Source organism: Gavia stellata, chromosome 12, assembly GCF_030936135.1.
Source record: "Gavia stellata isolate bGavSte3 chromosome 12, bGavSte3.hap2, whole genome shotgun sequence".
Lineage (NCBI taxonomy): Eukaryota > Metazoa > Chordata > Aves > Gaviiformes > Gaviidae > Gavia > Gavia stellata.
The window spans coordinates 22,910,171-22,925,667 of NC_082605.1; the positions used below are offsets into that span (position 1 = coordinate 22,910,171).

The following is a 15,497-nucleotide window of genomic DNA, read 5'->3' on the forward strand; positions in this document are numbered from 1 at the left end:
TGCTCTGCTATGTCATATTTTATGATTTAACTGTGGAAAGCCATTTGGTTAGAGACTCGGGATTATGCTGCTTAACTTGTCCGTAGCTTCCCCTTTCGTCCGAGCAATCCCTTATTTTCCAGCCTGATCGGTGTGTTGTGTGATTTGTGTGTTATCTCATTTTTATTTCTGAGGAAAGTTATTGTTGGGTCTTTTGAGACTAATGTCTGGGGGTTGGGGCTTCTTTTTTTTCTGCTCTTAAGGGTTAAATTCTGGATCCTGGGGCATCATTAATACGTACATTTTTTTCGTTCTTCAAAGGCTGTGTTATTCTTCTCTAGCGTTTTCACTGAAGATTAAACTGTGATCTAGCTAGTCAACCTCCTGTGAAGGTCAGAGAGGGTCAGCAATTTAATCCTTGAAATATGTATTTAGGTTACAAACTCATTACGGTAAAAGTGCTAATATTTTCCCCCAATACTTGCTTTGTGATATATCATTTACATTTCAAATTTGTTCTCTCTCTCACTTTTTTTTCCCCCCAATGCTAGTTGTCTCTGAAATTGAACGTATTTTCGGAAAGTAAGGAATCTGCTGTGCCACAGTAACAGAATATGGATTAATGGTATCCTAAACCCTGTGCTTATGGCAATATAGGCTCTCAGAAAAGAAAAAAAGCTTTAAACTCTGAGTATGGATTCTAATAATGGCTTTTCCAAAATGATATACAAAAGCACAGCTGAACTAGATTAAATTATGTGCTTTTTATTTTAGGGGATGGGGCTTAGCTTGACAATTTATTCACTGTACCATAGTTTCTGTTCAGAAATAACGCTGAAATCAATAAGAAGTTATGCCTGGAAAGTGGTGCAGCTCTGATGCTGCAGTTTAGAGATGTACCCACCTATTCAGATGTATGATTAAAGCTGTTTACTATTGCCCGGATCCTGCTTCCTTTTCAGTCAAAGATAAAACTTGTATTGATTTTTAGTGGCACCAGAGCGGGACCATGCCCCTCACAAAGTGATGAATTTGCAAGTTGTTCCGCCTGCTCAGCTCCCATTCTCTTTGGCATGACTCGAAGACGCTGAGGAGCTCTTGGCTGCGGGCAGGAGAGCGGTACAGCTCAGTGCAGAGCGGTACGCCCTGAGCAGAATACGCTTTTAGTGAGCGTCCTTGCCAAATTATTTCTACTGACTGCGAAGTAATTTACAGAATGGAACATTAGTGCACACAGGTGCTTAAAGTTGCATTTATACTCACATCTCCATAAGCATAAAACCACAAAGTTGAGTCCTGGGAAAGGCTTCAAGAGCTTGTCTGTCCCCAGTGCGAGGCAGCATCGATGCCCTTCCTTAAAGAAGCTCACCAGCCTGTTCTGCACATTTACAGACCCTTCTCAGGAGTGTGTGTTTGGAGGACTACATATCAAGCTTTAGTTTCACTTACTGCGGTGGCCTCTGCTAGTCCTAATCTTACTTGCTAGCAGCTACTACTAATTGTCTGGACTATGCTTGTACTCCATGCCCTGTGCGGGTAGTGACCCAAGGGCTTTCAAATCTATTCCTCCTCCCCTTCTATTGACTGTCGAGCATGGTAGACGTCCAAAAGATTGCGCTTTTGGGAAGGTGAGTCCCAATGGCTTCCCGCCAGAAACGCCCTTGCAGAAGCCCCCAGTCTATTGCGATGTGTGGGTGACCATGGAGAGTGCCAGCTTTCACGTGACCTGTGGCTCATCTGCTGTCTTTGGGTTTGCTCTTGCTTAACCAAAGGCTGGTAATGAAGAAAAGGGCCAGCTTGTCAAACCTGTTCAAAATGAGCAACGCTGGTGGAAATGAGTTCGGGGAAAAAAAAGACTAAGGAAGGTTTCCCCTTCTGTTTGTAATTCTTTGCTAGGTGATGTCCAGATCTGTTCTTTTACAATCCCATGGGTAGGCTGGGATGAGCGAGACGGGACTCTCCCCAGCAAAGAGAGTGGCACTTACTATCTTAGCTTTCAGCTGATTTATGAGCTCCTATAGAATAACATTTCTAATTAGAGATTAACTTTGATATTTATTTTACCTTGCTGAGGCCGCAGTTTGTTTTTTACCGCCAAAGCTTTGAAGCCAGACATTTTTGCACAGCTCCAAGAGCAGTGTGGCAGGTCAGTCTGGGCACCCCTTTGCCCCTCACCCCAGGGGTCTCCAGACTGTGTCTGCCCCATCGCTGCCACCACCTGCGGCAGCTAATTCATCACCGAGATGGGGCCAAGGCTCTGCTCTGCTCTCCCAGCCCATGACCCCTGTCTTCTCCCGGTGAGCCATCCCCAATGCTGGTAGATGAAATATCCTTTCCCTGCTGTGATAACTAGACTCAATTTGGCCCTAAACTCCTCAGCAGGATTTGCAGTTTAACCTGAAAATACACAAAGGCAGTGCTACCTGCAGTAATACTGGTTTAAAAATAAACCCTCTGGAGAGTGGGTGAGTAGCCATGCAGTAGCTCTTGCCTTTCTCATCAGTACCGATGTTTGTCACATGTTGATTGTGAAATGAGTATCCAAAAAGGAAAATCAAGTTCAAATCGGTGCAGTTTTTCAGTCATACCATTGTTTTGCCCCCTGTTGTTATAAAAAGTGCCTAAAAGTGATGTCTGTGAAACACGAGCTGTTAGAGAAATGGCATCTACTTTTCAGGGGCTTTTAGCATTTTGCACATTGTTACACCACCACACTGGGAGGACGGTTGGTGTCCTTCCTCCCACTCTGCGCAGAGATGCTTCTCTGAAATCAGTGCCTTTCCGACCTGTAGCAATTTTCTATGAAGGAGTTTCCTTCAAACCTGTAATTTAACAGGTCCATGCAGTTGGTAAAAATGATACTGAGATGTCCAGGGGGCTGAGGCACCAATTTTTAAAGCAGAAATGAGGCCTCAGGAGAGGGGACGACAGGGCTGAAGGGAGGCGTCCTCAGAGGATGCTGGATCAACAGCAGCAGCAAACCATTGCTGTGCTGCCCTTGGGAGCCCCAAGCTGCGGGCAGATGAGGTGAAATGAAAGGGGAAAGGTCTTCCCCTCCTCCTCCTGCAGACAGCCCCGGTCAAGCGAAATGGCTGATTTTGTGTGTGGAATTTAGCCTGAACTGTTTTACTGTGTTTGAAGATTAAACCGTGCCTGGAGGGCAGGGTTTGCAGGTGAGCTTCCCTCCACCGCTAACCGGGGCAGCAGCCTCAGACTTACCTTTTGTACATTTTCCGTTGGATTATTCATTTATAGAAACTCTAACTTTCTTCTTCGTTACTGTGAACATACTCCTAACTGCAGGGAATCACACTGTTGTTTCTGAAAACTGTTTCCTCCCACACTTTATTAGAAGAATTTGTTTTATAGAAGTGCTTCTGCAAAAATAATTGTTACACATGAATTAGCAGCTAGGACTCAGTACTGTGCAGTGCAAATGGTAGCAGAAAATACAGTAATAATGCGGTTGTAATGAGAATACTTTGGGGCTTTGACCTACCATCCCAAAATAATTTCACTGTGATGGTAGAAAAGGAAAATTACTCCCAACATTATACTGAAAAGGATTTTTTCCAATATTCCCATTGCTGGAATGATTCCTCTTATATCTTATACCCGAGCAAATCCCATAATTTTTGCTATTAGTTGCTAAGAAACAAATTATAATTGCTGCTCAAATTCTTTACTGTTGTACCCTCTTATTGCCCTGAAGTGTATTCATTTTCTTTTTGGAGATTAAATGATCAATGAAGTAATTCTTTCAAGAACAATTAATAATGAAAACATTTTCAGAAAACCGCCAAAGTATCTGCCTTGCCTTGCCTAAACAAACAAGTGCAACAACAATCGCATTGATTGATCAATGAAGCGATGCATTGCCACTCGGCTGAATGAGGCATTCGGCACACAAATTAAATCATTTCCGTAGCGATTACTAACATCTGAGTGTTGAGAAAAGATGATGTGTTTTAAACCTCCTGGAAATTAAGGAGAGGGAGGGTTTGGATTGGGTTTTTTCCAGAGTCGGATTGCAGCTGGGACAGCGGGTGTGCACAGGTCTGCTCATCCCTCAGCAGTCCATCAGTCATTCATGCTTGTCCTCTTCTGGAAGTTTATTTTTTCAAGGATTTTCCACTTGGGAAGGCCAGAAACCCAGTTCAGCGCATTTTCCTGGCTCCCTCCTTTTTCTGGTTTTCTGTGAGAGCGCTTGTGAAAAGCCCCTGCCAGGTACGTGGGGTGGGAGTCTTTAGTGTCCTGGGTGGGAGCTGCCCACCTGCACTAAGATGGGGGAAACACCTATGCCTGCCTGCACACCGCAGCCCCTGCCTGCAGCCACCACTGTAGGACATGCGTGCCTCTGCTCCAAGGCTGGTTTTCACCCAGATATTGAAATAGCACCCTCGGCTATTTCTTGCTTGGGTGCCCCTTCTGCTTTTTCGGAGCCTGTGTTTCAAATCTCCAGCTCTTCCCACAGGTTAATTCACTTTTTCCTGGCATTTTTGACAGCACACTGCCTCCACGGGTACGGTCACAGTTCAGAGATAACACCCCCAGTCAGCAGCTGGAGTTTGCTGACACGCAGGGCCCACGAATTTGCCTTAAATAATTTAATTTTCTTACTTTTTCTTACATCTTCAGGAAGTGTTTTTCTTAACGTGGCCTGCTTTCCCGTACATACCCCAAAATGTCTTTTGCTGTCTCATTTTTTCCCTTTGAAGCCTTTCAGAGCCTCTGCACGTCCGGGCCAGACGGAGGGTTTCATTGTGGTGCACAGGAGCAGCTCTGCGGCAGCAACAAATGACACTGTGCTGCAGAGGGTCTGCCTCTGCTTCCTCTGGCTGACCTTCCTATTTCAGTTTCCAGGGAAACTAAAAAACTCACTATAACATTTCCCAGGTACACAGGACACATTTTAAATTCTGGGTCCAATAAATAAATCTGTTTTGGTACAGATTCTCTGGTAAGAGATTTCCTAAACTTTTCATTATTCCTAAAGGAACACTGGTTTTGTAGCTCCTGAAACTCTCCAAATAAAGCATTATTTTGGAGCTTGCATGTGCACTTCTGGGCACTGCCAGAGGCCTCGTCTTCCCAGGCTTCCCCACTCCCACCGAAGTGGCTGGAATGTGCTAGCCGTCCCTGTTTTCCTCCATGCACCGTGATACACATGAAGCTGTCAGGTCACGGTTCGTAAGAGTAGGGCACAAGCTATTTGTGGTGCCTCCGTTTCTGCAAAGTTATAATGTTAAAATTGTCTAGGCCATCAGGTAAGATTTGGGGCTAATTGCAACAAATCTGGCTCAAGAGCATCGTTTCCTGCATGCGTGTAGAGGTCCCAGTTCTTCTTCCAGTGTCCTTTAAAGGAAAAACACAAGTCATATTGATAAAAGGCCTGATGGTCTTAGCCAAAATCAGGCACTCCTACTGCTTGGGCCTGCAGGACTGGGTTTGGTGTGATGCCAGATGTGTTCTTAACAAGGGAACAAGCAAATTTATTCAAATTTTTCTACATGCATATAATTCCCAATGTTCCTCTCCTTTGCTGAAATCTTAACTCAGCTGTGCAAAGTGCAGTCGTCAGTGTTAGAGAACCAGGTCCCAACCTCTGCACCTTTGCCACGCAGTCTCCGATGGGCGGAAAACTAGGCTAAGCCTCACGTAAGCTCTTCTTTTTTCTTTTTTGTTTGATGAATAGGACCAAGAGGGAGTATGTAGCAGAGGATAGATACATAACCTGCTTTACTTTCATCTGTGATAGAAGGACCCTTAACTTGGAACAGAAACGTAGGATTTACACCTGCTTTGTTTCCACACAAGGGTTATAAATAAGATTAATACATTATTACTTAAAGCAGTGGCAGGGCATTTGTAAATAATCAGTGCACCTTCTCTCAAAGCTAGTAATCTTGTAAGCCTGCAGTGTTATTTAGGAATTGTATTTCAGTTTATATCATGCAGAAATAGTGCTGCTGAGGGCAGGGAGCGTTGCATGGGGAGGTGTCGGAGGGCTGTGGCCGGGAGCTGCTGCGCCAGGCGGGAGAGCCGCTGCCAGCGCCTCTGGGCATTGCACCTCAGTGAGCTTAAGATCGCAGGTTGGTCCGGCACCATGGTTTCTCTTGTGGTTTAGAAATTTAGGGAATGGCAAGGCACAGGCTTGACAGTTTTCTCTCTCCATATTTATTAATTTTGTCTTTAATATGTAAAATAACGTATATTCAAAACACAGGTTTTGGGGTTTTTTTTATATACCTAGGGGCTGGATCTTTAAGAACTAAATGCAGATGTACCTGTTTGTTTAAATTGGTTGCTTAAATGGACCAATTTGATCGCAGTGTGCCACGGTCCAGTGATGTAAGCTTTCCTTGCAAAAAGCTCTGCTGTTACATGAAGCACTTTCTAGTCTTGAGAAAATTATCTTTGTGCTAAATCATGTCAGGGTGCTGTGGAAAACTCCAGCTGGACCTGGAAGGAAACAAAAAGAGAGATTTCTTGTTTTCTCTGATGTTCTAAATGAAGCAGTAAGTATTCATGTTCTGACCCCAAGTATTTGGGACAGTTTCACTTTGAAATGGAGTCGATCTCTCTGCAGTTGAAGATCTTCTGACCTTAGGCTTAATCAGTCACTTTGACATCCCACCTGTTAACTTAATACCACTCTTCTTTTTATATGCTCAATGCGCAGGTCATGAAGAAAACAGGGTAACGCTCCCGCAGTAAGCTGAGGAGAGAGCAAGACTTTGTCTTCCTTTCCCTACTTTCTCCATGGCTTTGTGCAGGATCTGATATCGTGCTATTTATCAGCAAAATTTCCTGTTCTCTCTCTCGCTCCTGAAGCCTTTGCAACTTACCTGTTTTCCAGCTAGGTAGTTCCGGTCGGTGGCCTGTTTGGCTGCTTACCACTAGATTATCAGAGAATCAGTGCACATCATTTGACATCTATTCCGCTCTTTGAAGGCTAAAAGCGAGAATGAAAATAGTAGTATACTGTGAATATTAATGTGTCCTTAGCAGTAGTATTAATCCTCTGACTGTGACTGTATTTACAGAAATTTTCCTGAGCATTTTTTCTTAAATCAAAGCCGAGGATAGGAACAGTTGAGTAGCTATGTAGATGATATTAGAGTTTAATTTTGGCATAACTTCAGAATATAGTCCAGCTACATTCACTGAGTACAGTCTTACCTCTGCAAATCACTGATGTCCAGTTGGCTTATTCTGATGAGAGCTAGAAGGGTGCATAAATAAGAGAGGAGAATAAATTGCAAATTTAAATTATTATTTTGACAATAAATGGAATAGCCTGGAAATGTAGATGCCGATATAAAGCAGTATCTTCGAGAGTGCAGTGACCCTTCAGGGAACTCAGTTATTCAGTGAGATTGTACCATACTTTCTTGAAAAGACAAAAGGGGATTTCACCAAGTGAAAACTCCTAAGTTTAAAAAAAGTCTTTCCCTCTTGACTTATGGATAATAATTAGAGTTCATAAGGATATTTCCTTCAAATGTTAATATCTTGAAATTTTGATTAGCAGTGCCATAGAGACTTTGTCTGCAATATGGTCATAAGCAGCCAAGGTTAGAGGTATGCTGTATGCCCACACAGTGGAGCTTGCTCGTGATTTCACATACGCATCCGTGGTCGCCACTCATTTATCATGAAGGAATGAATTCTGGGCATCGTTTGCGTAACAAGTAGTCCCCGCCTGCTTGCTCTCTCCATTACAGACATTAGAGGTATGTCAGGTCTGTGAACTGTTGCTGTCCAGGCAATAGGTGATGAGCCTCTAACCACATACACATCTGTGGTTGCAATTGAGGCTTCTTTTGGTCCGAGTTCTCTCCCGTTACAAATCTTTCGAAACATCTGGCGAAAACTGATCCTAGAGTGGCAGAAATGTCTGAAAAGCCGCAAGCGTATGTTTTTGTGGTATATTGTAATCATTGTTTTTCTGGTATTTTATGTTCAGTGGATGGAGAACAGGACAAGCTATCAGGAGATATTTGTTATTTTCTCAGTTATTAGGATGATTCTTGTAACATCTTCCCTTTTGGCTTTAAATCTCCTCATCTGTCAAATGAAATAAAGCTATTTACCTACTTTGAAGAACCAATTATAATCCTTAGGTTGATCCTTACTGATTCTACATCAATGCAAATCAGTATTGTCTTTAAATGGATGTAAAATAGCAGTTACAGGACCCCCAGGTCAAGTGCAGGCTATACCCAAAGACCAGAAGTGGACTCTAAGAAAATTTCTGGTCCTCTTGATGGGTTGTAAGGCCAATGCAGAACAATTCTATGCTAGTGGCTGCTTTTTCATTGTTTTTGTTTTTTTTTCTTGCCTAATTTCTTCTGGAAAACAAAATCAGGGAGTCAGTGTTGTCATGCAAAGGACAGCAGAGCTTTAAATATGTTTGTCAAAAGTTGTCCCATGTTAGTTTTCCTGTCTGCAACAAACGTGACTGCCATTTCATAATTCATTAGACGTGAGAGATGAGCAGAATGAATACCTCCTTTTCAAGTGGTGCTGCCTAGCATAATAATGTACATTTCCATAGGCCAGCTGAACCACCAGATACCCTCTGAGGATGAGAATCTCTGTGGGGTTTTTTCATTTGTGTTTCTATCAAGTAAAGGAAGATTTTTCTTTGAAACTTTGTAGCTGAGCAAGCTTGTGTTACATTATTTTACATTATTTGGGGTCTGAATTTGCATTCATTTAGCTGTGCAAAATAAGAAGGTGCAGCAGAGCATGCTCCACTGGGGAGCGTGCGGGGCATCTGCAACGTTAGCGTTCAGCTATGAAGTGAGAGAGGGCTGTGTAGTTATCTCCTGCCGCCAATAGAAGTACTGCTTTCTGGCTATTGCAAGATCATCTGTGCTGGAAGAAAGTGTGCGAATAACTCATTGTTTTGCTAGGGAAATATAAAAAAATTCTGAGAGTGAAGTAACTCCATTCAAGTCAACCCAAAGGGAAATGTCTGCCCCGTTTTTCCAGATTAAAGTAATAAAATAAAATTTTCTGAGTCCTCAGCATTTTGTCTCAAGCAGGAGAGTTGCTTCAAAATGAATGTTTGAAATATTTCCTATAGAAGGATAGTAAACAGGCAGCTTTTATGAAATGGAACATAAAGTCCAGGAGCATTTTTTTCTCTTTTTGGTAACATCATAGAAAAGAGTGATTTGATTTGGGAAGAGAACAGTAAGTGCCTTGCAGATACTCCTAAGAGCCCCTGTTCCCCAGTAAGATGAGTGGCTTGAAGGAAGGCAAAAAAAGCACTGGGGCTGCCTTGTTGCATATTTGGAAGCAAGGATCAAATCCCAGCAAGGTGCTGAGGATATAGTGTGGACAAGCCGCTTGTGCTTAGTGTGATGGAGGAAGGAGAAAGTGGTCCGAACACAGCGCGAGGATCCGTTACTCCTGCAGTTGCATGTTGGCCAGCAGCATCGGTAACACTCAAAGAAAAGCTGTTGCAGTCTTTGGGATGCAAGGTAAAAGCCTGAGGAGGAATTTTAGCCGTGCGTGTAGACAAATCAGTCTGTCTTTGTTAGATGGTGGTCAGAAAGACTTGGCAAGATTTAAACATAGTCTCAGTATGAGAACCCAGATAGAGATGTTGAAGTCCAAGATGATACATAGGTCAGGGATATGAGCGACAGGGAGAGCAGGGAGGGCTTGGGAGAAAAACAAGATCTTGGCTTGCGTACCAACACACCAGTTTTCTCCTTTCCTAACCCAAGCGTGGCCATTTGCAGCTTGCTCCTGGCCCAGATGGGAGGAGCTGCGAGCCCTTCTCCCTGGCAGGAGGCAGCCTGCCTCCTCTGAGAACGTCTGGTTTGAGTTCAAACCTGCGACTCCTCCAGCTACACATCTCTTCTCATCGCGTAGCAAAGTTGAGCCTTCAAAGCAAACCCCACCGTGAAAATCCTCCAGCTGCAGATAGCCCCATGGCAAAGGCTCATCTGAGAATTTCTGTGTTTTGTGAGAACGATAGCAGTTTCTGTGCAGGAAAGATCAGGAAAAGGAGAAGTCTAGAAGTCCAAACTGGACCTGGCCACTTGGTAAAGATGCACAGGCAGTACCTCGTTTAACGTCTACAGTCATACAGTCCAAGCGAAAATATTTTCCAAAGGACATGCAGGGTAGGGAAATGGCAAGATATTTACCTCTAAAACTTTTTTTTTTTTCAGTGAAGTAGAAATCCCAGTGAAATTTCTGTTCTAAAGGTCAAATTAGAAAGCTTTCACCCCCGGACTTGTAAACTCTTTCTGAAATCAGTGACTCTAAAAATTATTCATTAGAACACCAGCTCTTAAACAAATTCTATTAAGCTCTGTATCAAAGGGGGTTTTATTTGGAGCTGCGTAGCCCGCTGTGTATTCTTGACACAACAGCAAGGACATGGGCAGAAGAACTTAATCTTTGTGTATTTGTGAAAGGGATGACATAAAACCCTGCTTTTAAAAAGTCAGGCACAGGTTTTATAGAGACAGTGTTTAGAGATATTAGAGCCATAAATATCAGGAGGCAAATCTTGTCAAGTGTTTCGAGAGCAAAAAGCTTTAATGCTTTTGTGGGTGCTAGTCATCAGTTAAAGTGCTTTCAGCCTGCTTTCATATAGACGGGCTATGATTTCTTCAAACCAATGTCCTCTAAAATCTGAAATTGATTGAGATGCACTAGACTCTCATCTTCAAGACTGTTTTATGGGCCAAATTAGCATAGTTTATAGTCTACAGCCAATGAAGTCATATTATTCCATGGGCAGCGATGCAAATGACTTCTGTCTCCATCTGGTTGTGTATTTTGTCCAGGATATGAAAGTATGCTCTGTTGTATGTGGAGAGCTATGCAAATGTGATGAAAACAATTTGGAAGAGGGCGTACGAGCTATCTCTTGGTAGAAGGTTCCTTATTCAGTCTGAACAAGGAAGACTTGGCCAAACTCTCCGCTCGCTTTTTTGTTCAACAAGGTGTCATTGCCAAGCTGTTGTTCAGAATACCCTTGAGATAATTCATACGGTCTTTAATAACGCAAATATCCCATTGACTTTGACTCAAGGAGTGCATAGACTTTAAACATCATTCTAAATCTTAAATTGCTGGGATCGTCTTAAAATTATGGAAGGGGTATGAGAAGGCAAACTCCATTATGCTCCATAAATCTCTTTAAGTCATGCTTGAAAATTGACTTTAATTTCTTGGTTGTGTCTGTGTATATAAGTGGATTGTGGGTTTCACATATATTAAGAGGTAACTACCCCTTACCTATATCATTACATCACTTCCTATCATATGGGTGCTTCGAAGTTCATTCAATGTATGTAATAAAGGTCAGTTCTTACCAAATTCATTTTTAACCATTCAGGTTTCTTGTATCCAAATAACAACCAAGCCTCAAGGGTGAAATACCAAACCAAGGACCCCATGCAATTCATATGGGCTAAAAACCCCCTTTTTTAAAAATCCTGATCAAAGGATTTGTTGATAATCTAACTAAAGTATTAGTAACCTAATGGAAGACTTATTTTTAAGTACAGTTACAATGATAGTAAGGCTAGAGTGCATAGTACCCAGTTACTGATAATTCCCAGTAATTCTACAGCTGCAGTGGTGCTCACAGGCTAGCATGTGTGGGTAGCATCGACCCTTTTCCCTTCCCAAGCTGCTCCTGGATGTAAGCTGGGTAGTGTCAGCCTTCCCAGGAGGAGGCAGTTGCAGCCCCTTGCCTGCCTCTGGAGTTGCTGTCTTTGGAGAGCGTGATGGTGGTGGCAGTTCTTCCTCCTGGCTGGGCTTGACCGTGGATATTTTTATACGTTTGCTACTAGTGCTGGATTAACTGCTCTTTCTTCATTGATTCCTGCCTCTGTTATGTCCGAGGTTTACTGTATGTGTTTTATATAGGTTGTGTTCTTGCTTGTGGTTCTCTGTGTTCCACCCAAACCCCTTTTTGCTCAGTCCCGGCTTGCGTTCCTCTGGTGAGGAGGAGCTGCGGGTTGTGCTCAGAGCTGGGAGGCATCTGTTTCTGTCCTGCGGCTGCACCAGCGAGGCCTTTGCAGTTGTCTTCTGGCTGTATTCTTGGGGTCCCGTGTTACAATCCCTTCTTTTTCCCTCAAGCACATACGTGCTCTGTCAAGGTTCATTGAATAGCTCACTCTGCAGGGATAATGATCCATTTGAAGATATAGATAGACATATAGATACGGGTATTATGCTTTGGTATTCGCTATTAACATCGACTCAGTAGAGGACTATCACTGATATGTTACCAAATTCATTTTACAAAAGTCTCTAGAGATAGACTTTAAGTAAAATATAGCAGCATAAAAGCCGCTAACATTTTTTGTTCTCTAAGCCTGAATATTCGTCATGTTTTCTTTTGGAAATTAAAATTCAGTAGTGTATAAAGAAGTGATTGATGTGTGTATGTTTTCATTAGAATATAGTAAAAAGAGAAATAGTTCCATATTGGTTAAACAAGAATAATACATAAAAATAGCATTGACACTGCTTTTCTAATCATTAGAAAAAAACCCTTAAATGTAATGACAAAGGGTTCACTAATGGTGTGTGTTTTTGACAGTATGCCATTCAATGCAATGTACGGCAGTGCTTCCTTCTACATGATACAGTCACATAAACTGGCTTTCTAAAGGACATGCGGACACCTGTCACCATCAATTTGAATCATTTACTAGTCACGTAATTTTCTATAATATTTTTGGGTTTGTTTAATAGTTCTAAAATAGCCCTCTTGCACAGAGAGTTCTCTCTTGATTTCAAAACCAGCATAATTACGAATTTTGGATTCTAAAAATATTCTACGCCTTACAAAAAAGCAAACCATGGAAACCCTCCTCCGGCAAACAAAGAAAGGCAAAACAGAGCTTAGCTCTCATAAAAAATAGGGATCTCTTTGTCAAATCACCAATGACCTGCGACTTGCAGCCTCCTGAGGGAAGCCGCCTTGTTTCGGTCTGGTTTCCAGGGCACGCTGAGTTCAGCAGCTGAGTTATTTCCACGTTGCAGCCAGTAACGGGAACCAAGTGGGCCTCGTGTGCAAGCGCTGCTTGGGCAGAGGTCTTAACAATAGCGCAATCAGTGGAGCTGTAAATGAGTATGGATATAAATACAAAAAGCAAATGTCAAATATGACACTGCCCCCGCCAGTGGGAACTTGCGGGAAAGTGACCTGATCTGGTCTTGCTTGCTTGCACGTACTTCGATGTCATCTGTGAAATATTTCTTTTAAAGAGCAAACTTTGATTTCCAGGACTTATCTCGTGGTCACTTAGAAAAAGGAATACCAAGTTTCATAAATAAAGTACAAACCCAACTAGGTCCTAATAAAGGATAAAAGGCTGCAGCTCTTTTGTGTTGCTTATAATTGAATCTTCTTTGCTATATAGACTGATTTTTTTTTTTACATAAAACTTGGGGAAATTTTTCATTACTGTAGCCAAAGTTGGATAATTGTAACTGTGAAAAGCCATATGTCTTTGATTAAACTTCCCATATGCCATCTACTGAGACAAACTACCCAGTCTTAAGGGGCTTTGGATCATTTCAGATTGTTTAAGCTTTTGTTAAAGCACATTTGAGGTTTTGGAAGGAGGTCATTCAATGCAATACCCTACCCAAACTGCAAAGCTGATGGGATTGACAGCTGCTGCTGGCACCTTCTGGGCTTTGGAGCATTTTTGAGGAATAAGCGTCTGTATAAGACTGGCATCACTTACCAGTACCTGCCTAAGTTGTGTCACTAAACGTTAAGGCAGAGTTTTAATGGAGGCTACAGAAAAATCTAGTAATGCAAGAAAAGACGTTCAAGTCCATATTAAAGGGTGGGTGTTAGCGTACATATGGCTAATAGAGTATGGCACTCTAGTGCATTTCAGCATCAGATGTCAAGTTTTTGTGCAAATATTAGCTAATTAAGTCTCTTTTGAGACACACAGTTTAAGTACTGATCCTTAGAGATGTGCAAACTTTGACACAGAGAACTTAAATGACTTTCCCAAAGTCATGCAGTCACTAGTAGATTGGTGTCTGGTACAAACCAATGTATTTTTCACAGGTTAAATGCATACAGCTTTATACTCACATGGGTCTGTTAAGTCTGATTTAGAATTGATGCTGTGGAGGTGATGAAGTTTAAATGGCATCCTCACTCATTCATTAAATAAGGTCTTGAGTAACAGTGTTAATCGTGATAACCTGCCTGCGTTCCTTTTAAACTTCCCTATTATATTCTTCTCTTTGCACTGAAAACATTACTAATTGCATCTTCATGTGATGCTGGAGTTACTGGAGCTTATACAATATTTTTCTATTTTCAGTGGAGTCATTGGTTTAGTACTGTCTGTTCCCAATAAGCTTTGGCAGGACGTTGACCTCCAGAATTGGAAAGCATTAATATTTTCTTCCTCAGTGGTTTCTCTTAATCAATTTTGATGATTGCTTTCTAAACAGAGAATGTCCAAGTTAAATAGGCCAAAAACTGATATCCAAGTGTATTCTTTACTTAACAGTCATACAAATACCTGATCTTGATTATTTGAAATCACACATTTAAAATAAAAGCCTGATCTGCGAGTTATTCATCAGTGCAAGTGACCTAGGATTTCTCATGCAGGTGTAAGCTGCTTTGATTAGTTAGGGTAAGTTTACATCCTTCTTGCATCTGCTATCCTCTTTGATCCTATGAATAGAAACAGTATTTTTTCATGGTCATATACTGCCTAGTGCCACAAATCCCTGAGCTGGTGACATATTTTCACCAAAAGCACGTGCGGGGATCCTGGCTCCAACAAGAAGCAGTTTCTATTCATATAAGCAGTCCTCAATTCTGGTCATGTTTTGTTTGTTTCATGTATAAATATTTTTATTGAAATTAAAGCTCCTTTCTTTTTTGATCTGTGCAATGATAGATCACTGTAATTGAAGCAATTCACATCCTAAAAACTTTAATTAAGTCATGAAGATGCCTGCATGCTAAAACTTAATGAACTTACCACTTTCAGGCATTGTTTTGCTTCATCTTGTTCTCTCTCTTCTGTTTACCAGTGCTCACTGTAATATGTCTAACATTCAACTGTAAACTCCTTAAATGACTGTCTCTTTTATTTCTATTATAAGGTATTCAGTACCCTGTGGGGTACATAAATTAATTAATCATAATGTGATTATTTTCAGATTTCTTGCATACTGTGTTGCCAGGTTCCAGGAAGCAAACCTCTGGGACTTTCAGGTCTGTTACTGGGCATCAGGGCACCAGACTGTCACATTGGCTTCCAGACCGCCTCCTCCTTCCCAGTATTTCATGCATCTGAAGGCTCAATGGGTGCAGTGTTCTGTAATGTGTGGTTTCCTGTTTATCACGGTCCGTATTTTCCAGCTGTTTATTCCTAAGTGAACCTGCTTAAGTGTGGTTAAAGCATAGTTAGTGTTTGTATATGTTCTAGAAAGGTGGTCTTGATCTCCAGGCATCAAGGATGCTGAACCCACTGCTCTCC

General features: G+C 41.9%; 1 protein-coding gene across 2 annotated transcripts in view; it reads left to right on the forward strand.

Annotated features, from left to right (window-relative positions):
• Positions 1-15,497, forward strand: part of LOC104259239 (contactin-4) — a 130,380-nt gene that overhangs the window by 3,706 nt on the left and 111,177 nt on the right. The window contains exon 1 of one of the 2 annotated variants that reach the window (XM_059823516.1): positions 10,843-10,882. The exons of the other annotated variant lie outside the window; for it this stretch is intronic. Coding sequence (XP_059679499.1) covers positions 10,843-10,882 — 40 coding nt within the window. Of the gene's footprint in view, positions 1-10,842; positions 10,883-15,497 lie in introns of those variants that run through there. 2 annotated transcript variants of the gene reach the window in all.